Consider the following 26,652-nt stretch of genomic DNA (forward strand, 5'->3'; position numbering starts at 1 on the left):
CGGATCGTCCTCCGTTCGAACGAAATTGACTGCAACTAGCATGTGCATGTGAATGATAATACTTACTTTTCAACTCCCGACTACGAGCGCACGGGCAAAGCGGGGAGTCGTGCGTTCAACCACGATCAGCTGATTGCAAATTTTTCATCGAAAGTTTATTCTTTAAAGGAACTGTTTTCCTTGGAAAATGCGATTATCACGACACTGGAGCTTGCAACGTCGGAGTCCAACGGAATGAACGAAAAAATTCGGCAAGGAACGAAATTGAAGAATGACTGAAAGTATTGGAGGGTTTTTTAGATCATTTCGTTGGACTCGAACGCTGGAAACTTGAGCCTCATCAATAATCTGGATATATGGTGTTATAGGAAAATCATAAGTGGAAGAAACTTACAGTTTTTCGGCGAGAACAGGCAAATCTCCTGGCACCTGGGTGAGTCCTCGATGCGAGCATTCGAGTTCTTGTCCGCCGCACTCGCAGGCCCAAGGGCACCTCGTCGAGCCTTCGATATCCTCGATGGTTCCAGAGCTGTCAAAACCATAACTACCGACACCGGTACCATGGGAGGCGCCACCGAGGACGGAAAGCACGAGTAAAAGTCCCCAGGCGCAAACGACCGAACCGCAGCTCACGCCTAGAAGGCGCAGCGACCAAGCGGGTGTCATAGCACGAGCCATACCGATAACTTTTTCGTTAACGCTGCGAACCCGCTCGTTCGAGATTTGTAAAAATTTGGCCAATTTACGTTCGGACTTGGTGGCACCCGTTGACCCGTAAAAATTGGAATTTGACCGCGTCGAAGCGGTCACGGGTATTCGAATATGATGACGATTCGAAATGATTCTTGTGCAAAGGTAGGGTTGAGATAGAACGACTGTTTCAACTGTTGCAAGGTCATCAACCTGGAGTGGATTTGAGATGAGTGAAGTCGGAATAACGGCGGAATCGTTTATCTCAGGCGAGGCTAAAAGCGGCGTCCGGGATTCTTGCGCTGCGAGAGAATTTACTCGGGATTCACCGCAATCTCGCCCGGGATCTTCACTTTCACTGCTGCTGACCGGTTCATCGTGACACTCCTCCAAAACTTCACTTCGTCGATGGCTTTTGACACTTGAATTCGGGCTTTCGAGGATTCCAACGTTATCGTCCCTTTCTCCGTCTTCGCCCGAAGTTCGTTGAAGCCGCACTGGGCAATGAGGTTTAAGAGATTCCGAGCAGCATTGCGCGAGTGTTGCGTGTACGGCGAGCGGCTGTTGGGATTTATACGAATCGTAATGGCTCGCGAGGCTCGTTGTCGTGGCGACGTCTACCGAAGAAATGTCTTTCGAGTCGATGGATCTCGTTGACTTGGAATAAAAGGCGTTTCTACCTGGACGTACCAGCGTGAAGGGCCGCTCTCGGTTCGGGCCCTCACGATCGGCGATGCCGGTGAATTTAACCGCGCGATTAAAGGTCCCTTTCGCTCGAGATTCAATGGCATCTGCTGAACTCGTTGGGGGGCCTTGCTCGGGGCCCCCTTGTGGCCCGTGGGGCCCGTTTGCCTCGCAAACGGTGTCCACCACTAACGGCAAGCCACGTTCCTGCTCATCCCTCACCGCAGACTCCGCTGCCCTTATCTTGATGTTGACGATCTTGTCTCGTTTACGTATACACGGAGGAGATTATCTCGGGCGTACCCCTCTTCACAAGGGTACCGCGAGTAGAGTGCCACGCGTTAATTCGACCAAGAGGAAAAACGAGGAGAGAAACCGCACGATCGCCTCCTCTGCGTACAATTTAATTAGGTCCCTCAGACACCGAAGATATTTTTTTATCTCGAGGCACCCTTGGTGCAACGATCGATCGACGAATCTTTCGATTTTTTTCACTTCGACATATCACTGGACGTTAATTCTTCGATCGCGTCACTCGGCGCACATTGACACCGCGGCGTGGCTCTTCGGATCAGTCCAGTTTTCGGGAAACGATGTTGGCAACAACAGACACATCACCTGAAACCAAAACAACACACGGAGGCCTTAGTGCAGCAGTTTCATCGCGAGTGCAATCGCGGGGGACGCAATGCTGTGCTAACATTTACGAGATTAAAGATTAATTAAAATATATTATTCATCATTTCAAGAAGAAAACCGAGTCTCTGTGCTCGAGTTCTGGTCAACTTTGTAAGGAAACAAAAAATCGGAAAATTATAAAATTATCAGCCGAAATATGGAGTCGTTTACAAACGTCCTGCACACGTTTTTCCCTCCTCTTCCCACTTCTACCTGCTCCAGTATCGAGGCTTTTATAAAAGCTACTATGAACGGTAGTCATTACATCGGTGGGCCATATTCCGCAGATACAGATACATCGACTCGGAAGAAATATGCTTCGGATGCACAATCAGAACCTTGAATGCATTCCGATCACGGTCGGGCCAGAGTTTTCGAAGCATATTGGAATTTTTTCCTTGATACATAGACACGTACATAAACCCTACAGCCGTACCGAGACAAGACATCCTAGACAGCGTTTTTCTCTTCTTTCATCGTCTACTTTTCGTTTCTCCGTGTCGCAGCTTGAGAAACGTGCCCACGAACAAAACCGTGTGTATACCGCTAGAGGGAGCTGCACACAATATTACGCGGCCACACACACGGGACGTTGGCTCTTTGGTGGAGGGAAGAGCGCGTCTCCTTCTATTTTACTGGATGGCGAACAAACCCCTGTATCGCAGTGTGATTATATATATATACAATGGGCGCACACAGACGCACACATAAACTCGCAAACTCAAAAGGAATATTGGGAATTCGGCAGACGCAATTTTTCCTCTACTCGGAAAAATGAAGAAACGAAAAACGTCGATGTTCCCTTTTCCTCTCAATATCCGGCAGGAAAAAGGGGGAAGCGGGAGAGAGTGGAGCAAGTATAAAGGGAGGTTGAGAGACATCAATTTTGTGAGAAAGTCGAGAAAAATCTAGCAAAGAGAATTCTATGAGGCATGCAAGATTAAGAGGTCAAATATGACTTTTTTCGCTACCGAAATGCGTATAAAGATTCACTTCAAATTGGTGTGTTCATATACATCCCTAAACGTCGGATGGCTGCATATCCTCTAAATTCATTCAGCCTTCAATTCATTTCAAACTCATCAAAGAAAGGTGTCGAAAAAACAATTTGGCACGTTTTGTTCCTTACTCCAGTATACAAGATTCAGTTAAGGAAGTTGAGGCATTAGAATGAAAATGATGTCACCGCTTTTAAACCGATTGCATCTTATAAAGTGAAGTGTAAAAAAAAATCAGTTAAATTTTCAGACAGTTTAGGAGCGTCGTTGCTGAGAAAAATCAATAACAATTTGGGCCAAATAACATGTAATCTTATGGAAGTCAAGACACATTCAGTGATATCTCCGTTAAAAATGATGCTGAAAATATGAAATTTTTTGGGCAACATGAGCAAGGCTTGCCGAATAATGTCAATTTTTTTCAGATTTATTAGGAGATTTGCTGAGATTATATTAATAATAATCTGTTTTCCGTGCAGTTTTTTGAGGCTAGGATCATCGCTGTTCGTGTTTTCGACTGAGCTTTCGCCAGTTTTTCGTCTTTTTTTCCCCAACTTTTCTTTAAAGTGTATGCAACATTGCCAAACTGTAAACTTGCCTAACTTTTGAAAGGTACAGGTCATCACTTTTGGGTAAAAAAAATGACTGTACAGCCTCAACTTCCTTAATAAAATTACTCAGTATAAATAATTCGTTATAAAACCAGAAGCTTACAACTCTCCGTTAAGGCGAAACCCGCCGAATGATGGAATTCAACGAAAGGTTCATAACTCGGTGAACCCGTCAGGGAATTTCCTCGAAATTTGGTTCGTTATTTCGTGGGATCCTGAAGACGGGTAGATGCATTATGACCCCGTGAGTGCTAAACGGTGTCGTCTATATAGTGGCACTTTCCTAGGGTAAATGTAACCGTGGAAGGGTGACGCGCGGTCGACGTCCACTCCATTCGTACATCGATGCGCATATGAGCATGCCTGCACACATACGGAAATACCTAAAACTACAAATGCACTTGCAAGCACTGCGGCAGGGCACAGATAGCCGTGTGCGGACCGGAGAACGAAATCTATAAGCCGAAAAGCAGGGAGGCCACAAGTCGGAGAGTTTTAAAGCACGTAGGCAATACTTTGCAATATACTGAGCAGCGGACGAAATGGACCCACGATAATGCCAAACTCGAAAGGCGTTGGGTCGACTTTAGGGGCTGCAACACATATTGCGTGTTGGGAAAAGCTCGTTGTGTATACTTCGGTCCTGCAGACACTCAGAGCCAGCACTATCAGCGCCTCTACGTAGAGCTTTACATTCACATAGTTGTATGCATTATAGAAAGGGCAACTATTCTCATCACTCTGTCCACATATCATGGCAGCCCTGGCAAAGAGAATGGACCGTAAGTGATAAGCCTCTCTGTCTCTCTCTCGCTCACTGTCTCTTTTACTATATCTTACGTTTGCTGTACATATACGTAAAGGACGTTGAGGTTTTGGTATTTCTATATACGTACCTGCAGACTCTCGTTACTCAATAGTTCAATATTAATTTTGCTACTGTACTCTCTGGAACTAGCAACACCAGCACTGCTGCTAACTACTTTAGGCCATACTAATTGAGGTAGAGTAGCTTTGACACTACTTGGAAATTTCTACAGACTGAGCGTTTGAAGCAGAGAGTACGGGCTAGCCACGCTCGAGGATAAAAAAAACTTTTTTATATTTTTTATTTTTATTTTTTATGTTTTTGTATTGTGCATTTGAGAGTTTGGAGAGTACTTCGGGTCAACGACTACCGACGTTTGACTGGCGGCTTTGCGCACCTTTCTGGCCCTTTGTAGCGAGTATGCGAAATCGTTTAATAGTGCACAGAGAGGGGGATTGATTGATTGATTGATTGATAGTTTATTCAAGCCTCGTAAAAGTTTTCGAAGCAGGAATAATGGAAGCTTGGTGCGAGTGAAAACAGACGCGGAGCAGAGCAGGAAGCGTACGAGTTGAAGTTTGAAAGTTTTTACTAAATTTAAACGTCACAGCCGTCGAATGGTCAGTAAGCCAGAAAATTACAGATTTTCTCTTACGTGTAAAAAATGAGTATCCCGCGATATGGAATTACGAGGTTTCTTCAACGTTGGCACGCATGCTTGAATAAAACACGAACAAGATTTTACAGGCGGAATGTAAAGCTGCGCGAAAAACTGGACTCATAGGATCGCTCTCTGTACTTTTGGAATGAGAGGAAAATACGATCGATTCCTGGAGAAAGGAAAGAATTTCTTCGACTTTCCTCGCCTATGTATAACGCTGAATCGGAGAATTTGATAAGAACAGCGGAAAGACAGAAATCGAAAAGCCTCGAAGCGAGGAAAAATGCTAGATATAAGACTCTATCCGTAAAAAAAAGCGGAGAGAACGGGAAATGCGAAAAAAAAACTTCAAAGCGTACCGAGTGACTTTTTCGCAACGAATCTATCGAATTCAATCTAATTTTCTCTCGAAAAATCGAAACGGATACAGATAGATGCATAGTAAATAAATAAAGATGTATAAGAGGACGTGGAAAGGTCGTTGAAAGAGCCCAAGGGAAAAATGTTGTAAAAGTTTACAGATAAAGTTGTATGCGTATATATATATGAGGCCTGTGAAAAAAAAACGATCGAATATCTCTTACGAAAGAAGAACTGGGCCAGAACTTTCTGTTTCTTCGTTTTTTTTTCTCGCCCTCCATGAAACTTTGTCTCTTGTAAGTTTTCGATCTATTGCCACCGCGTGTTGTTTTTTTTTTTTTTTTCCCTCGATATCGCGTACATCCTTTTTGCGTTCGTCGAAAAAGAACGTAAACGAAATTGATTTCGTTATGAATCGTTAAAAGACATGAAAAATAAAAAAAAATTAATTTCTTTTGCGTTTTCATTCGAACTCTTTTTTTATCTGTTCTTCATTCGAAATTTCTCGTGTTGTTAAATGCGGATTCTCGTTTTTCCGAAGCCGTATAATATTCATACACAAATTTAATGGTTTTTGGGAAAGATTTCGAAGTGGAAAACGTATGCGCGGGTACAAATGAGAGAAAGATTCAGGCAGAGAGAGAGAGAGAGAGAGGCAAAGAGAACGTTTACTGGTGTTGAGGCTCTTATTTGTTACGTCTATAAATACACATGTAGAACGGCGCCGAGGTCTCTGGCAATGTGTTTCCTCCGGTTCCGACGCGAGAAGTAATTGCACGCGCATCAGAGGACAATTTAACGCGAATTCACGTGAGCTCCTCGCACTCGTCGTCAAGAAGCCACAAGGGAATCCCACGGGTCGTGCGTTTTGTTGCCCTTCGGTGGGTTTCGTCTCGAGTTTCTCTCGCGGTTCGATGCTCCGACCGTTTGTGAGCGTGTCTTCTTGGCACCGCGCGATTTCGCATTGGATTCTCTATTAACAGAGCGGATAGCAAGAAAGAGAGGGATAATGAAACAGTGCCCCCTGGCGTCATGATCGTCGAACACAGCGTCGCGTATATAGGAGGGTCATAAAATGAGATGTGCGAACCCTCCTCGGATCGGAGCAGCCCTGCAAACTTCCGGTTCAAGGTTGAGCGTGTTATTGGAGGAAAGAAAAAAAGTTGGCATATACGAGAAAGTAACAAAAAATCGTTTCCTCTCACTTTTATTGTGTAATTTTATGAACCGTGTGCTCGTAGCGGAAATGATAAATTGAATTGTTAAAATTCACGCGAATATCGAGTAAAAAGAACAACGACGAAAGAGATCGAAAGACTCGGCAAAAGAGAAACCAAATTATACGATATTATGATGTAACTGATGAACACAATGCATCGAAGTTTATCACGAAAGAGTCGCGGTGAATCATGAAAGTCCATTCGGATCGACCGCTATTCACATCAATCGCAAATGCTGCTGCTATTGATCGTTACCATTTTTTCTCTTCGTTGTGGTAATTCATTGATAGCGATTTATTAACAGGGGAAGCAACGACCCCTGTGTATGTGTATTTCAAAAGATACGAATATCCGGCATGAAGGACGAGCCACTTGGTTCACTTCGCTTCTTCTGAGATTTTCTATATTTATCTCTTTCCGAGGGTCACTCTGTCGAGGGGTGGAGAATAATGGAGGAAAAATACATACATATGAACGTGCACCGCGTTGAACGAAATATGAAAATCAAAGTGACGATTATTTTCCGCATAATGCAAGAATCTTTTTGGAAATCCCTGATAATTTGTATTAACTTTAACAATAAATCGAGCAGAAACCCATGCTCCCGCACCCGCCGTCAACAGTCTGGAATGAGACATTTTTCGTGCGAAAAAACGATTCTATGTCAAATTGTCCCGACTTCTTGGATGTGCTGAAGTCTTAAGCACGAACATATACCGATATTCGCCTCATGTACGACGTTTATAAACGTCGCGATAGCGTCTGTGTGTTCGACATATGGACTATGTAAAAGCCATAGATATTCGCCTCCCGATCTCCGCTTTCTCGTTTCGCTTGGGCGCATTTTTCGATCGATATGCGATCTTCGATTTAACGCAGAGATACTTAAGTGAGAGTAAAGTTATTGAATACGTTCAGATATTCTTACAATTTACGAAGAGAAATCATTGCGGATTTGAAACCCCCTGTCGAATTTATAGTTGCACTGCCTACTGGATCAATTGAATGAATTATTTATTGAGTCATGAATATAATATTTGTTTGGCTCATCGCACCGTGAATCGACGTAGCGAGGCTGAAGACGGACGCTCGTGCAAATTGAAAGGGGGTGAATAACTATATACGAAAGAATGTGGAGCCTCTCGTGAGAAACACCAAAACCGGGATGCGAAAACCGCCAACATTTTTGCACGGGCAGAGTTCATCACGATAAACGGCCAAGCAGGGATTTCACAGGGGAGAAAAAGGTGAAAAAAGGAGGAAAAATGAATGAAAATCTGACGAGTTGCAGTCCTATATTGACCGTAAAAATATTATTCTTCGCTCTCTCATCTCGTGCAGCGGTTGGAGTTAATAATTGGTTGTATATCTGGCACGCATCACGCATACATATACGAGAGCAGGAGAGAAATTGCAGACGGGAATTCGCGCGCGCGAAAAATCTTCGAGCTCAAATTTTCATGGGATTCGGTAGATAAAAATATTTCATGCGAAAACAAATTGAAATTTGTTTTCGTCGGCGACAGTCTCGACACTCCGGTTGACGGGACAGTTACGAGAAACAAGTGTGGACCGTGTCAACAGCCGTGTCTCACGACAAATGATATTAATAATATGTTTTTCCGCGGGCAGCATCCGTCCACGTGTCTGAGTGCGTGGAAGCGCGAACTGAGAGCGTTAAAATAAGGGCCCCGCGGAGTAACGAAATATGTCGCTAGGTGACAGCAAACGAGTCGAGGAAAAACAAACGAAAGCTCTCCAATTGTTTGTTTAAGTAGAAAAGAGCCAGAGGAAAGAAGAGAGGAAGAGACGAGGAAGAAAAAAAACGAGGGAAAGAGACGGACGACCGAAAACGCGATATATTTGGTCCAGAGGCAAGAAAGCACACACACACACACACACACACACACGCAGAGGCGGGTTTAATGGTCCGCGCGGAATGGATTTGTAAGGTTTTCCTTGGCTCGTGGCCTTTTCCACTGTTTCTGGCGTGTGCTTTTTCAATAGAGAGCCAATGATAGACGCGATTAGTCAAAAAAATCCAAGCGCCCAGACGTTTTCTTTGCAAGCTCTTTTCAGCTTCGTGATCGCAACGCAGTGCTGCTCCTCACCGCGAGATTCCCCGTCCCTCCTTTGTTACAATTTTAATTTGAATATCCCCATAGGCTCGTGCCTAAGTGACAGGCGGCCCTTCAGTTCCGGGGAGTGTTAATGTCGCACGAGAGACAAAATATGAAAAAGAGCTCGGTGTGCTGGTGTTTACCACTCGATTTTAAGCGGAAAGATAGATATTGCCGATCAAGCGAGAAAAGCTCGAGGATTCAGGGGCAAATGGAGGGCTGCGAATCACGCGAGAGTGTATTAAAGGGCGTCGACGTGTGTGTATGCGTGGGCGAGTGATGCGAACGCGAGACAAGATCGAGAGGGCTCTCGGAGTTCGGGGCGACGGAGACGAGAACCCTCGCGGCACCGCAGCCAGCACCTCTCGCGCTTTCCCCAGAATCAAGTTCATACATACATTAAAATTTACAAATATACGTATTTCGTACGCTGCTGCGATAGTACAGAGAGGAGGAGCCTCGAAGAGGGCGCGCAAAGGAAGGATCTCAAGTTACCTACAACTCCACCGCCATGGGCAACGCATTACCCTCGTGCTCTCGTCATATCGACGCGCGCCAACACATTCACAGAAACACAAGTACGGGAACGCGTACGTGAAACACGCACGTCGGCTCCCGCTGTCGCTTTCGTCGTTAGAGGCGCGTGCAAACGCTCAACGAGAGAGCAGAGGGAAAAACGGAGGGCATGCAATGCGACAGAGAAAGTTCGTCTATAGCCCCCGGAGTATGGAAAGAGGGAGAGAGAAAAAGAGATACAGATACGGGAATATTAGGTTTCCCAATGCGGTTTTCAACCACCCACTCGATCGTCTGATCGTCCGACCTTACCCCGGGGAAATCACACTAGATACGTGTGCGTCGCTCTTTCCCATCTGTAGCAGCGCTTTCGGCCTCGCGTCCATGTAATTTCAACTGTTCTTTTTCTCACTTTGTTATTTCTCTCTTCGTCTCCTTCCTCGTCAGACCGCGTGCTCGAAAAACTTATTTGGTTTCTCTCTTCATCGACTTAGTTTTTTACACTTTGTCCTCACAGCTCTCAGAGTGTCCATTGCCCCCCCCCCCCCCCCCCCACATTTTATCCCTCCCGCCGCCACTTTCTTCGTGGACGAAGAATCTTATTTTCCTCGATCCCTCTCGTTCCTTCAAGGCGTCACGTGACTTATTCTCCCACGAATTTCTCTTTTCTTTTATCCCCATATACGATTATTTCCACTTTCGTATACGCGGTGCGTTCCTCCTTTCGCAATTTCTAGTACATTTCGTTCTCAATCTCTTTCCTCTGGCTCATTGCTGCGGGGTTGGTATAATCACCGAGAATGCGGTTCGAGGCACGAACGCTGTGCAGCCGGATAGACTTCGGGACGCGCGCACGGGGACTCGATCGAGTGAGACGAGATTGATCTGGTGGGGATTTCGCCTTGATACAAGAGGGTGTTCGAGGCGATGAGAAAATCGCGAGGGACGGGGAGGGCATGCGTGCGTAAAACCGTGAGAAAAGGTGAACGTGCGGCCGTGTGTGGCAAAAATAACAAAAGCTGTTCGCGGATAAATGGATACTCCGGCGAAAGTATACCGAGTTTATCGAACGTGGTGAGGGAAAAACTTATGCGGAGTGACCGAAAAGTCACGCGCGCGACGACAGAGAAAGCTCTTCGTACATCACTCTTCCCGTTTTACGGTTCAATGAATATCGATTGATAAGTAAGAACATTTGCTGAGCTTCCCATCGGCGAAATGTACACTGAGAAAGCCGCGCCCAAAAACTGGCCGAGCGCAATGCCAGCGAGGACGACGCATGACGCATCTTCATTGATAAGACGTTCAACGAAACCGCGAGGACGCACGAAAAAATTAAGCCGCGACCAAGGCTGTTGAGAGATTCGTCACCTATGAGGAATCGCAAGGCTCATTTACGTCAGAGAGGAAACGCCATGGAAACAATCCCTTCGGGTGAAAAAGCGTAAATTCTCGGACAAAAATCCAATTCGATTTGACGTTTCGTGTGCCATTGGTCTACATCGATATTCGCGTGAACGAAAAACGTAAAAATACTGTGCCTTCACAGACAACTCGTCGGTCCGATTTTCCCACTGTACGATATACGCAAAACCACAAATCCTCGAACGTCGCTGTAATGTGCCAATGAATATACGATCGGAAAGAGATCAAAGAGAACATATTTGTGACCGCGGCGACCGAGAGCAAAAGGAAGAGAGGAGGAGGAGGGATTCGGTCATCATATACATCCAAATAAGCCAATATTTTTTCCACCCCTCCCAGGCCATCAAAAGCTGCAAAACGTCCGTTACAATATCAGCGTTTGACGAAAATCAATTTGGTCTCTCTTTCTTCGTCTTTCATGTTCCAACCTCGTTCGGTAGAGCGAGATTATAGCACAAAGTTTCTCGTACGTTCGTCCCTCTGGGAAATTGAGTAGCGCGAGAAAAGCTCGGAATATAATGTCATTATGACGTTTTTTCCTGCTACCCAAGATGCGAGAACCGATTTCTTCTCTCGTTTCTTTTTTCCGCTCTGACGTTTCTCCTCCTTTAATGCTTTCATGAAATCATGGCTATATACACGCACAGAAGAAAGCGAATGGGTATAAGCTTATTATTGGAATCCATCATACCGCGATGGTGGGTCGTCGGTTGATGCGGTGAATCATGAAGGGAATCTCCAGTCGATCGCGCAGGTTGACCCGGGCTAAGCATCTCTTTGAAGCACCGAAATTCGGGCGGTCGAGTGCGGGGAAAATTGAAACTAAACAGGATAAACGCGCCCCTACTTTTCATAATTGTTAAAGTTTAATCTTTCGAGGAATCCGTAGGTTAACTCGCCATATATTCTGCCTTATCGTTTGATCTTCGTGTGAGATATGAAACTATACACCGTTCGCGATTAAACGCGGGGACTCTCGAATGCTCAGGTTTCTCAAAAATACCAAATTCGCTCCAAAATCGGATATAATGACGAAAATATTTCATCCTAAGACAGCTTCAATTCTCGATGAATATCCCAGTCGAAATTTCCGAGCGTTCGAGGCCCGTTGCGACGACTAGAATAAAATACTCGAAAGTTTGCTTCCAATTTGCAACAGTCAAATAGTGGATTAGATCGATCGTGACTTATTCGAGAGAAAGAAAGCATTTAATCATGACGAGGATCGTTTTTATCGGAGAAACTCTGAGCGTGGCGGCCACTTTGATCCAACCGTTATCGCGTCACGATCACGTTTCGATAGGGAAGACCGCACACGAAGTCTCTGCGAGGCTTAAGTGTAATATCACGTACGGCAATCAGAACCCCATTGCTTATTCTTCAGTGATTAGCTGTCTTTGTGTGTCGATGCATGATAAAAATAAATACACGACTCTCACTCTATTATTATTGGTATTCATTTTATTTACTAGAGCAAAAAAAACTTGGAGATTTTTCCCCACTATCCATTGAAACGTGGATTCGAGTTTTTCTATCTAACAGAGTTACTTCTGAATTTCGATTATTCATTCGTAAACCAGTCACGTATAACAAGAACAGAGAATTGCGCGCGTTTCGCGGTTCCTTTCAACTTTTATCATCCTCAAAAATCTCTCACACGAGTACGACTCCCTGAGACGCGCTCGATGCTCTTCTTACAAAAAGAAAATCAGAAGCGCATCATTCCTTTAAAAACATTTTATTTATCATTAGTTTGGCTATTGTGCACACAAAAATGTCTGAGGATGGCCGCAAAGGAGCGCCGAAGATATTTCAACTACGGTAACTCTATATATTGCGAGGACTCTCTGAAACTCGCTCGACCAACTTTGCTAGATTACTCGCTGCTTTCTCGCTCCTCTCCTTCTTTCTCCGGGTATAATCTACGGGCTATTAAATCTCCGAAGGGGCAAAAAGTTTTTCCGAATTCTATTTGTCTTTCGGAAGTCCACCCATGCCGGCCCCCTCTCCCCGTTGGAGCTGGTGCATCCTCCGCCAAGTCTAGCCACTTCCGGTTTCATGTCAAATCCAAAACTATATCTATGTGTGCGCAGACGAGTCTCGCGGTTCGTTTACTCCATATAATTATACATGTACCAAGTTCGAGTCGAGCTCTCGGAGTTTTCCGGCATCCGAGCCCACTAATAGGTCTAGACTCATCCCTTTCCTCGCTTTTCTCGTATTGACTAAGAATTCCAAAATATCGTCGTCTCTTGTTCCCTACGAAAATGAACCCTGCTAATGAAAAAATTGATGAGCTGCCGAGTTCCTTACTGTCAAATGGGCATGGACTTGATGTAATAGCCAGGGTCGCCTGAGCTGCCACAGTATTGCCAGAAAAAGAAAAAATCATTTTAGTAAAACTGAAATAATCGTTCCGAGGGTCGTTAATAAGTTAATGAGGATTGGAGAGCAAACACTCGCGGTGTTTTGGCGTATAAAAACCTGGGAGTTATTGACTACAAATTAATTTTGTATGGACTTATTGCATTTTCATGATAACAATTTTATTTAATATTGAGATAAAGCTTTTTCTCGTTTAAAATATGTACGTATATACCTTCTCGTTGAGACAGCGCATCAGGCTTTTTTCTCGGTTCGTGTTCCATATACAGTTCGGGAGTCATGTATTTTTCGCGTCATTCGCAGACACACGGTGTATACATATATGTATACGTATGCACAAGATGACCTTCAAACCATTAATCTTTCCTAATGTACCGAACACAACGCCGCGCGTTCCGAACATATCACATTTCAGCCTTACTTCGTCTCAAGAAAATGCTACCGTCGAAGAAACGGTGGCAACAAAAAATTCCGACGGGAAAAGTTAAGGTCAGGATTCACGATTTTTTCTCTCTTTTTTCTCGTTACTCACTTATTGCGAAACCGAATATAAATGATTGAACAAAGAGAGGACGCTATCCGACTTTGTCCCCGAGGTGATGATAAATCTACGAAACTTTGCAGTCCTTCACAATAATCGTTTTTTTTCCAATAGTCAGAATTGCGAGGTTTTTACTTTCCTCGATGTTCTCGTACAAATTTTTTGTGACGGGATTGAAGGGGGAATATCAGCAGTGTGACAGGCTGAAAATGAGGTATATTTTTTGGGATTTAAAAAAAAAACGGCTCGATCAAGTTATCTGAAATCGTGTGTATTAATTATTGAAAGGGAATTTTTTTTTCAATTTTTAATACATTTTATCAAGCAGAGAAGCGGCCGCAAAATGGCGTCTCAAAAAAAGACTCCTCGACGGTTGACAGCGTAAGTGGCACAGCAAGGATTTGAAATAAGAAATTCAAAATAATGATTAAATTATAATATTATAGCTATCGCATCATCGTAGGAAATTTGAAAACTTTGATTAGAAAAAAATGATAGCTATTTTAAAAAAATCGAATTTTACATAAAAATTTTGCAGTAAATTGTTAATATAAAAAAGTGAACAATAAAAAAAAAATGTACGATGCGACGATAGCGACAAGTTTTCTGAAGAGAGTCCTTTTTGAGTGAAGTCGATTGGACAAAACTGGATAGAGTTGTGATCTCAACCGGCAGGTCAAAAAATACGGTTTCAATAAAAACGTGTTTAAAGTTTTGAGAGGATAAAATTGAATGATGTAACTTGAATATTAATATAAAACAACTTCTTACCATTTAGTCTGCTATCCCTGGACCATACAGAAGCTCTTTTGCGGCCAAGCTTTTCTTTGCACACCGATATCACCCCTTAATAATATTTATCTCATTTCGCCGGTAATTTTGGCGTTGGTCGTACTCCGAACGATGGTCCTCGAGTCGCAAACACAGAAAGCTGTGTCATTCAAGCACAATTGTGGTTTGGCAATCAATTTGGAGTGATAATCTCAGAGGCCAGAATAAAGTAAAGAAAGATAAGAAACGAATAGAGAAAACAAACGAGCCACCCAATCCGAAAGAGTTTTCTCTCCAGTCCACTTTTCCCTCAGTTCCAACCTTCACGGTTTTTACATTATGAAGCTCTAAAGATGTGAGACAAGACGAGATCCAGGTGCACGCCACACATTCACATACAAACATGTAGAAGGTGACGAAAAACAAAAAGTAGTAAACCGAGATACGAGGGGAAACGTGAATCAATATTGAGAGTTACGTCGTTTTATCCGTCGAAAGTTTATATACGTGCATCGTTTCATACATAGAAGAGTATGTAGAGATATTTATGTACTTTTTGTAAGAGTGATATGTGGTATGTACTCGTTTGGTGGTATATACCCGCGTACACAAATATATATGTATATATGACGAGCGAGGGGGACGTGAAAGAAGAGAAGACGAACGAGTGAACGTCAGGACGAATCCTGCGGCATTCTTATAAGGGAAGCGCCCGTTCCCACTGAGGTTTTCCAACAGAGTTACACGAGCGATGGCACGAGCTACGTCCCTGTATATCTGTACCTCTCTCTCTCCGTCTCCTTTTCTTTCTATATCCTGACGCGTCTTGCACGCGCGAGGTTTTCTCCTCTTGCGCGAAAGAGCAAAGAGGCTTTCCGCGAGCTTTCTCGTAGCGACGTATATACCTTAATTCCATTCTGACGTCTCGTTCGCGCACCCATTTCACTTCTTTAGGCGATTATGTATGTACATAGGTATAGGAGGAGAGAGAGGGAGAGAGAGAGAGAGAGAGAGAGAGAGAGAGAGAGAGAGAGAGAGAGAGAGAGGTAAGAATGGTGCAGACTGTACTCCGCTTCACATCCTTCTTTTCCTTTCATACAAACTCGAATCGTTTGTCTTCGGAATTACACAAAAGTTTCCATCGCACGCTTCTTTTTTCACTCTTTCTATCATTTTTTCTTCCCTCCCCGCGAGCGAGCCCCCTCCGCCACTTATTCCTTATCTCATCCACCATGTTTTTTACGATTTTCAGGCGCAAGATTGAGATCTACAAGGAAATTGGCCGGAAACGTTGGACATTTATATCTCGTGGGCGAATCGCGGCTCGTTGTCGATTCCGCCAATCCCCAAGATTGATTGATCGTCCGATTTTCATTCGACCGCGGCAAAGAATCGAAGTTTATCACATTATTTCGTAAGGAAATGATCACAAAAGGGGATATCGAAATTCCAGTATTTTTAGCTCATTCTCGTCTCACCTATACCGCTCCATAAAATCATCCTTGCATCGTGCTCTCCGGTAAAGCACGCGACTGCGACATTGTATTAAATATTGATAGTACGAAAGGCTGTTGCTCATACGCCGATAAAAGCCGCGCTCACTTTTTGCGGTACACTTTACAGCCATATATGCGAGTGTCACTATCTCGCGATTACGATTGCGGACGAGCTTGCATTCTGTGCGCAGTAATTTATATACGCGCGAGCTTAGCAGGGCGAGAGGAGCGAGGTTTATCTCGCCCGGGAGGACTTGTCCATACTATTTTGCGAACGCGGAGAAAGAGACGATAGTCAGATGCAGTTCGTATCTTTAATTTTATCTTCTCGTGAATAACAGTTCTCGAAAATGTCTTTACGAGATTATACAAGGACATGTTTTCATATATTCGCATATAGAAGCGCGCGCGCGCGCGCGAGTGCGATACGCTCGATAATAAATTCCATGCGCAATCAGCGGATCGTGCTAAGGGCCATTACTACATGAATACTTTCATAATTACAAATCGCTTTGGAGAATATGCACAGAGACGTCATTTATATATTTAATCGAGCCTAAAATGCACAGGGAACGCATCAAAGGATGAGCAGCAATTTATAAAATCATAAATTCGAGGCAGAAATTAGTGCGATGATCCGGGAAATAAAAAAATTCTCCGAACTCGTCGGATTGAAATACGAATCAATAGTGATAACTTTATGTAAAATTCAACTTAATCAGATTCCAGCAAAGTGAATGTACGTTTTCCGAGTATGCTCATTCAACGAGAGTAGAATATTTAAAAATTGATTAACGAAATCAAATTTTCCGCACAACATCAATAGCTGCATTTTTTTCTGTCTGGGTGCCTTTATTTCAACGTAAAAGTGAGTATTTCATATGTTATTAATCACGGGATTGAGGTCCCGTAGGTCGAGAATCGTGTTACGTTTCTCGTTATCGATAATCCGCAGGCTATACATTCGCAAGGGCTGAGACACTCGGCGGAGGTTCGAATAGTTATCAGAGCTCTGACTATCCGAGAACAAAAGCGAAGAAATAAATAAACGCTCTCTCGAATTCACATTGCCGAATCGATAACTCGAGCGGACGGATTTTCAGATAAATTATGTCTCTCTTTTTCACTTTTTCTTTCTCCGTCTCTTATCGTTTTTCGCTCTATATCATTTGATCTTTCGCGACACATAAAACCGTATGACCAAGCGTGACACACTGGCCACCAGGGAAGAATCCTTATCGCTTCTTCTCCGCCTGTTATTTCTCCCTTTCGATTCGTGTCCCAAAGTGCAATACTTTTTCGCAAGGGATTTTTACTTCCGTTCCTTAGTCCAGTGAAAAATTGCTACGGATCCGAAAGTAGGACCGGCGACTTACACGATACAATAATATTGACGTACACACCGAAGGTTGAGAGGCGCGTGTGTTATCGATTGCCGTTGACAGAGAGAAATACTACGTTTCCGCTCGAGTCGCGAACTTTCATTGCACAAAATCATGTTTTATCCAAAAGTAACGCACTCAGAATACGAAAAATTCAAAGTACCAAAGCTCTTTACAATAAAATCGTGATACCGCGATATTATGGTATTTAAGGTAGTTCGTGGACGAAACAATTTTCTTAAGAAAGTCATTATAAATTCACGCAGAGCTTAAATGGATAGTAGACTGACACGCGTATCAAATTTTAAGGGGTTCCTCTTATTGGTTATTGACATAAACGTGTTTAAATATGAAGAAAAATATAACAATAACGTACATATAATGAAGGTTTGGGAAAAAATTCGAGACAATTGTCTTACTAGTAATAAAGATAGATTATACTTGGCTTGGGTCACTTCTGTCATAGCCTTCTGTCTTTTTATTAATAACGAAGGTATCTTCGACAGGGACGAATGAAATTTGGGGTTCAGCCAGTGATGGATCCCCGATTAATCAATGGCTTGTAATTTCATTCGCCACACGAGATAAGTTGAAAAAATGTATCTACAATTTCGAATTAATAATTCTGACATTAATTCAAAGTGATTACATCTTCAATTAGGAAGTAAGAAATCAATCCAATTTAGGCCCCCGCATAAAATACGATCCCTCGGGCCTGATCTACCTTAAATCAAACTTGCGACCGAAATATCAAGGAAATTCATGTTTTTTTTTTTCGCCGAATAAGTGTACGGACCAGTGGAACGAGCTTGCGATCCTACAGAAGAGCGAATCTAGTTTCATAGAACGACACACACACACACACACACACACACACACATACACACACAAAAGAGAAGAATAGAGCGAAGCTAAACAAACAATTCGACATCGTAAAGTAGAAAGAGTTACGCCATTTTGTGTAGCTGTGCGCAAGATATGTTTGTAAAGTACATAGGTAATGGTACACTAACGTAAACAGTAAAAAGGCACAGCGCTTGAAGCACAGAAGTCTTTTTGCTCGTAAGAGTAAAGGGAGAAGCAGCACGAGTTCATCCTCACGCGTGGCCGAGTTTTTCGCGTTCCATTCGCCAAATGTGTATATATCCATGCGCATATACATCTGCAGAAAGAAGGATATACATTTAAAGTACATACTGCAGCGTGGGGCTCTTGCGTATACGTAAAAGTGAAGATTCTTGGTTTTTACGTATATTCGTGAGCGAGTTTATGTTCATGCGGTGGGCGCGCGGGTGTATTACAAAAACGTGCACAATATTCGCCAAGAAAAAAATGAAAAGGATTCGCGGGGTAGAGAGCAAAGGGAATCCACGTATATATATATATACATTTATAAACCCTATGTTTTGTTTTGTTTTATGAAAATATACGTACGCGATCCCCTGCTAGGCAAGCGGTAGGGACATCCGCGCGACTGGGGACTTTAACGTACGAAACGCCTAAACGTTAAGTCGTTTTGTCGGTAAACCTGCTCGCGGGATACACATTTCCGTGCATTCATAGGTGTACTGTGTGAAAAAATTTGTATTTACGTTGGTAGAGATAGCGATAAAAAGGCTCTGAGAAAAAGGGAGAAGGAAATAGAAAGGTGGAAAGGAAGAAGAGAAAGAATAGAAGAACAAGAAGGTTTGATTCCTTATTCCGGACATGGAGTTCGGAGACCGGAATAGCACGGATCAGCTCCAGATCCGCAGCATACGGAGAGACAAAAAGAGGGATAGAGAAAGCAACGAGATTCACCAGGAGCCAGAAAGACCCAGCTGCCCTAGAATTTCAAGTCGTCGTCGTCGTGGATGCTGCCTTCGAAGCTTCTGGCGCTGCTGATAATGCTACATTACTATGTAATGCTATAGATATAAAGCCTGTCCCAAATCCTTGGCAGCAGAGAACGGGAGAGAAGAGATAGAAAAGTGCCGAAAAGCGTTGAGCAGAGCACGAACACTCGAAGGCGGGGAGGTCTCCTGAATGATGATAAACTTACGGAGAGTGCAGATTTTTCGGAAGCTCTGACCTCTTTCGTTTCGGATCAGCGGCGATCCCCAACAAACGAGTATATCACGGATGCAGTAAACGTCATTTCCGCGATCAACAAAAGGACAAGACTCCAACTCCTTGTAAACATTGATGTTAGATTTGGAGGAGTGGAAGAGTAATCAGCGCACGAGATTGCAAGCCAGCATGAACTTGCGGCTACAAAACTGAGAAGAAAAATTTTGTCGCATTATAAGGAGCACGAATATCGTTTATTTTACCGCAAGCAAAACATTTTTTATCAGATTTTCGCGATTATCTCAACATGTTTCGAGTAAATTAGAAACAGCACTGGTGGCCAATTAGAAAAATAAGTACGCACTTGAAGATCATGACCTTGTGATATGTGACGGCACATTTTCTAACGAGATTTATACCGTCTGCGCGCAGCGATTCTACTCTCGTCCATACATCCATTATACACACACGCGAGTGCAAGGAGAAAGACGGAGGGAGAAAGAGGGACGAAGGAACAAACTTGTGTACGACTATAATGTTAAATATATGCTCACACACGAATAGACGTACCGTAATCCCGTGCGGCACGTAACATTAACGCTTTCCCGGTAATGGGCGCAGTGATTCGCGGTGTAATTACTTCACCGCGGAACGACCCACCGGCGCACCAGCGACTACTCAACAACGGCCCGCAATTTTCCCGGTTCACTCGTCATTCACCCTTCGCGGGGATTCAATTCTTACCAAATTATAAGGCGACGTAAAAGAAATTAAATGGCTGGGGAATGGAAAGCGGAATTGAGACAAAACTCCCCAAAAGAGTTGGCACGCACCTTCGATTATCAGAGTTTAAGAATAAACGCAGTTGGATTTACTTGAAAGAACTTGACGAATTCGTTTCTTAAATTGACCCAAAATTATGGCCTGTGAGCAAAAGCTGATGACGCTGAAGTTTGCACCGTTGGAGCCCAACGATGTATGATCTAAAAAACCCTCCAATAATTTCAGTAATTCTCTAATTTCGTTATCTGCCGAATTAGCAATTCGTAGATTTTCAACCTGTATCGATATTTGCTGAAATATAAAAAATTGGTGAGTTACAAATGTTTTTTTTTTTTTCGTTCATTCCGTTGTATACTCGAACGTTGCAAACTTCAGCGTCGTTAAGGCTGAGGCACGGGAAAGACGGCCGAACGACCAGCTGGCAGCAGAAAAAATAATTATACCGCGCTCCCGCTCGTTTCACCTCGCCACAAATTCTTCCCAAAAAACGAGGGAAGAACGAATCCGCCTAGACCACGAAACTACCGGAAGTGTGTGTGCTGGAAAAGCCAATTTTAAAAACAGGAAAATTCGAGTATACTTCTCACGATGTAAACGTCAACGAGCCAAGTAACGAACAAACAACGAAAAAATGTAGGAATTTTCTGTATATTTTGTTCACCCTTCCAAAAACAGTGAAAGCAAAATGGCGTGTGTATGACTGACACGTAACTATTTTTTTTATTACCATTTCGCCAGAATGCACGAACCCAGTATAAACAGAGAGTCTAGAAAACGAACGGACAGGTGAAATCGGACAGAAATAACCTGAATGAATCTCCGGGGAGATGTGCACCGTGCATTTTATCGGGTTTGCTCCTCTCTGCACACACGCATGTATATACGAACGAGCCTCTGCACAGATCAAACCTGAGCGCATATAAAGCGAGCATATTTTCCAAGTTCACGCATTCCCCTCGGCCATTTGAACCTTACAAATCCGTCAGGATGGTCTGTCAGTTTCACCGTTGCGGTACAAAAGTGGATACGCGCGGTTTTCACAGGCCCGCGATAAAAAGGAAAGTTACATGCTTTTCTGTTATTAAAAGAGAACAAAACGCGAGACTCTGTTCTTCCTCGTCCTATCAAGCACGTTCGAGAAAACTGTGCGTCAACTTTTTGGTCGCTCCCGCTCCCGCATTCACACACTTATAGATCACTTCAAGATGGATATTCTGCGCTGTGTCTTTCGTGCTCTTCGCGTGTATAGAGCTTTCCAAGTAATTTCCTCTGCTTTCACTTGTACCTCGGATACATTTCAATTCGTACAGACACCGATGTATATCCGCGTGTAGCGAGTGTAAGAAGGTTCAATGAAAAAGGGCAAAACGCGGTTCCGCACCACTTGCAAGGGCGAAGCGAAGAGGAAGGTAGAGGAGAGATAAATTGAGAAAGGGCGACCACCGAACGTGGGTGAAGCCTGCACGAATGTCCATTTCACTCGGAATTTTCCTCTCATTCGCTCTCTCCGTCCATACACGTTTACGATAGGGCTTAACAGTTTCATAAATTGAAATATATACGGCCTGGTTCACCGCGCGATCATGTCGGCGAAATGATCTCTATAGATATACTTATACGCTCCGAAAATTGGAGCTTTCTATCCCTCGCGCTTTCCTGACGTATGTATTAATATATGCACGCACACATAGGACACCGACACGCACACGCTTAAGGGAGTATATAAAGGACCCTTGCGAGGGACGACATTTGTCAGGTGGCATGAATTATTCAATTCCATAAAGTTCCTCCACCCTATCACGTTTTCTCAAGAACCTTTGCTTCTCCTTTCCTGCCCTTTTTATGGCACGCCCACTCTTTTATTTTTGCCCTCCCCTTCGCTCCCCTCCTTCGATCGCTCTTTCCTAAAAGAAATTAATCCCTTTTTCCTCATTCCTCTTTTATCATTGACATTCCAATGTTTTCTGTCGCACGCTCAATTGTTCGGAGCGCATTTTTCAGGAGCTTTTATCCTCCGGCCTGTTTCAATTATTAGTCGATTAACGCCTCTTTTGTCTTCGACGGAAATAACGTGAAAAAAGGGTTCGGGAAGAAAAGACGCAGGGGCAGGCGGCAAATCATTTTCATTCTACACCGAACACTCCCCGGTGCATTATGAATACTCCAATTTCGTGGGTTAATTCAACCACGTTCTCGCTCTTTTTTATTATACTTACTCTTTCTGTCTCTACATCGTTTTCAGCAAGGTGAAGCTTTTCCGGTTATCAAATTTCGATCTCAACACACTTTCGTCCCCCATAAACCAATGCCGATTTTTCTGATGTACCTTAAAAACATTAAAGACCCACTGTTTTATGGAATTATTCATAAATTTGCTTCGCTTCTTTTGCTCTGTGCCCCCCTCCCACAGGAGTCATAATCTTTTCGACGAGAGCTCCCTTACTGTGCAAAGTGACAAAATAACGGCGCTGAAGTTTCCAACGTTGGAGTCCAACGAAATGAACGAAAAAAGCGTTTGTAATTCACCAATTTTTTATTTCACGAATCGTTGGTGCAGCTTGAAAAACTACGAATCGCAAATTTGGCAGGGAACAAAATAAGAAAATTACTGGAATTATTGGAGAATTTTTTTCGATCATTTCGTTGGACTCCAACGTTGGAAACTTCAGCGTCGTACAAAATACACTTTCGCACATCCCATGAATCCTATCCGAGTTTCGTCTTCACATATGGAATTTCAAAAATTTAACGATAAGCACAGCCCCGAGATCGAAGATCTTGTTTGCACACTGTAATCAGAGATACTATACAGCATATGCACTTCAATGGGTAAACAGATGCGAGATATGAGTTCGTAGTAAAGTATGCACGTGAACGCAAGTATTGAATTCTTATTATTAGCTTCGTATAGAGATCAAAGTGTGAGTATTTTATGTACTTTTTTTCAACTGCAGTAAAGAGTATGTGCACACACAAAAGTACTTAATGTGCGCGCGACAACGTGCGCCGAAAGTAGTGATAGCGCCGGAAATTTTGCTCCAATTCTGGACGGAAAATCCTGCGAAGCCCCGACGAGTTTATTCGAATAAACTTTTGGGTGGGGATGAAATGTTAGAATTACTGAAATTTCGAACAGCTAAAATCTCGAGTTTATAAACTTCGAATGATAATATGGAGAGAGATCGATTCGACTAGAGCTTTGGATGTCGAAAATAAAGAAAGTAAAAACTTCAGGCTTCGAAGACATGGAAAATAGAATGTAACAATCGCCCATAGAGCGATGACAAAATATCGATTTTCCGAAAATTCGACCATCACTCTTTCGATGCATAAATTTTACTACAGTCATCAATACTGCGAATATTCAGAATTTCGAAAATATAATTACGAGAGACCAAATATTACTGAAGTTGAAATACCGAAACACTAAAAAGTCGAACGGTCAAAATAAATAAATGCAGCCGAGCTCAAAATACACACGCGTTTCACTCAGACTGGCGATCTCCAATTTCAAATATCGCCATTTTGACTTTCGCCTATAAAACGACTACTCTTCATTTTGAATTTGAAAATACGAACCTTTGACATTCGTGTGGTCTGTTAAAATCGAAGTCGAAATGAAAACTATCGAGATATATATTTTCGAGTAAATACGAATTCAAAGAAGGAATATTCGAGGTTAAATACGTAATCTGTTGAACAGTCGATCGGAAATAAGAAATATGATATTACAACTTTTAAAATTTTGAAATATCGACCGTTCTACAATTTACTTACTCGACATAGCGACTACCCGATTTTTATAGAAGAAACATGAGATCATCGTGGTACGTCCGAATGTAACAAAAATTGATTAATGATCAGAGAGAGAGAGAGAGAGAAGAAAGCCAGTGAATGTGTGATGTATTGAAAACGTTAATTGAATCTCGTCAGATATAATTGCTCGTCAAAAGTCGTCCAATAAAATGGCATTCGATTAATTCCAACGTCCCCAGTAATGGGCAAAACTCACAGAATGGTAAATTCAGCATCTGGAAAATGGAGCTCAAGTTGACAATCGTCCAATAGAGCGATGAAACATTTTTACGATTTCCTCGACGTGAAATTTGAAGAAAAGCTAGACCGTTACATGAATCGAGGAGTAAAAAGTAGTTTAGTTCAAAGAATCGAGTTTGTCCACGCTTGTGTTGCGGATGCTGTCCAAGCTGCATGGATCTCTGGAGTTTTTATGGGTGTAAATATATTCGGTGAACGTGTCAGTGGCACGTGACACCTCATCGTTGCCAGGGAGCATGAAGAGCAAAAGAGGAGAAAGCCTGTGTAATACACGTCAATGCGGTGTGCCGCCTGTCTGAAAATTTCTCATCAATACACCGTTTTCGATTTTCTCCCCCTCAATTTTTTCCTCCTCGTCGCCTCTCGCATCTCATCCCATTTATAGTCTGCTTCCACCCTCGGAAAATTCGGGAAAAAGATTCCGAATGAAATTCCACGATTGACATTACAGACCCGACCAATCGAGACTCATTACGAGCTTGATATTCTGTCCTATCGATAAACCACGAAATAACTCTTCGAACAAAACCCAAATTATATCGGAGTCATCGGACTTTATGACCATATTTTATATGCAAACTACGAGTCTCGTTTATTAATAATGTTGAATTTATGCTATCTTAATATTCTATCACGTCAGGGGTAAAAGAAATTCCAGTATTTTTGAACGAACCAAGAAGAGTCAAACCATTTCAACATTGAATATTTTTATTTTCACTCTTTCTGTAGTATTTTTGTGTCTGTACGATAGCACTGCATATCAGAATCGCTATTCAAAATTGAAAAATTCGATTCATCGCCCAGATTGGTTTCATCGTACAAACGCGCCTGAAGCACACTCACAAAATTTTGACATGAAATCCATTATCAAGGATGCAAAAACCTATTTTTCCTCTGTCATTTACAATTCCAAAAAGTCTCACGATCGAAACTAGAGATCTTAAGCTCGATATTTAATCACTCAAAATACTTTCGACGAAAGTTATTCTCCGGTCAGAAGCTTCGACTGAAATGACGCCGAAGTTTGCAAAGTTAGAGTCCAACGAATCGATGTAAAAAACCCTCCGCAATAATTCCACTAATTCTCCAATTTCGTTTCTCGTCGAATTCCCAATTCGTATTTTTTCAACGTAAAATGAAAAACAGGTGAATTACAAATGTTTTTTCTCTCATTTCGTTGGACTCCAAAGTCAAGCTTCAGCGTCGTCCATCATGAAATAGACGACGCAATTTTTTACGTAACGAAGTATCAATGCAGATTGAAAAGCTACGAATTGCGAATTCGACAAGAAATGAAATTGGACAATTACTCGAATTATTATTGGAGGTTTTTTTTAAATCGTTTCGTTGGATTCCAACGTTGCAAGCTTCAGCGTCATTGAAATAGCTCTTACCATAAATAAACTCCAACTCTCCTGAATGAAAGAAAAACGAATTTAAAAAGGCACACTAATGCCGCGCTACTGTGAGAGTGATACCAGGGAAAGAGAAAGAGCGAGAAAAATATGAGATGAGACTAATGTCGCGACAGTCCATCGTTATCCGGAGCATTAAACTTTTCAAGTGCTCAAACAATCTCGAAAATCACTTCGCCCCACGCACCCATACTCACACATCGCACGTATGCAGCGAGTGATGGGAAAGGAAAAGCCACATAACCTAAAACCCTAAAAGTTAAATCAGACATTAATTACGCCCATTGGTTTGGTACGTTGCCACAGACAAAAGTAAAATAATAAAATCCATCGGATCCATGTGTCGTGCAGTTACGCACAGAGACAACGAGAGAGCCGAGTTCTATCGAGCGCGCCTAGAGCTCACATCCTCATTTAAATGAAATAAATCTTGTTACGAATAATTTTCGTGTGCGTCGACGCAACCACGCGCACTGGTCAAAACGGTAAAAAGAGAGATGTCTCTCAATATTCTCAACTATTTGTTTTTAAGTGTATGCTCGAGAGTGCGCGTTCATGTGTGTCTACTGGCAGCGCACGGTGACGTTAAATAAGTCTACCATTGGCCCGAAATAACGTGGGCAAAGAGAGACGGCGAGAGAAAAAGAGGAGTAAATATGAGAGGAAAAAGAATTGGAGGCATCCTTCATTGAGTACGCGTTGGATAAAAAGCCTCACCATGGCATACGTGTGTATACATAAATCCATGTGTTCCACAATGTATCTTTCGTGCTCAGGCATAGAGGCTGATTCACAAGTGCCCGAACGCTCCCGTTATAGGCTGCAGTTACTTTACTCGATTATTCACTGGTCAAATAAATGCTGCACGAATGAATCAACACAATATCCGGAAGTGATAACGGAATTTGGAGAAAAGTTTGCTCGAACCTCCTCCCAATAAAATGTTTCGGGACCTTTGGAATTTGACGTTTGGGATCTGAAACCATCTGAAGTTTTAGAGCCT

The 26,652-nt window shown here is 42.8% G+C and overlaps 1 protein-coding gene across 2 annotated transcripts in view; it reads right to left on the bottom strand.

Moving 5' to 3' along the window:
- sli (slit guidance ligand) overlaps positions 1–26,652 on the bottom strand; it is a 301,634-nt gene that overhangs the window by 269,301 nt on the left and 5,681 nt on the right. The window contains exon 2 of one of the 2 annotated variants that reach the window (XM_043413176.1): positions 395–1,992. In XM_043413176.1, coding sequence (XP_043269111.1) covers positions 395–678 — 284 coding nt within the window. In that variant the 5' untranslated portion in view covers positions 679–1,992. Of the gene's footprint in view, positions 1–394; positions 1,993–26,652 lie in introns of those variants that run through there. The other variant, XM_043413172.1, reaches the window with a different exon arrangement.

The sequence above is a fragment of the Venturia canescens genome, chromosome 1, assembly GCF_019457755.1.
Source record: "Venturia canescens isolate UGA chromosome 1, ASM1945775v1, whole genome shotgun sequence".
NCBI classification, from domain to species: Eukaryota; Metazoa; Arthropoda; class Insecta; order Hymenoptera; family Ichneumonidae; genus Venturia; species Venturia canescens.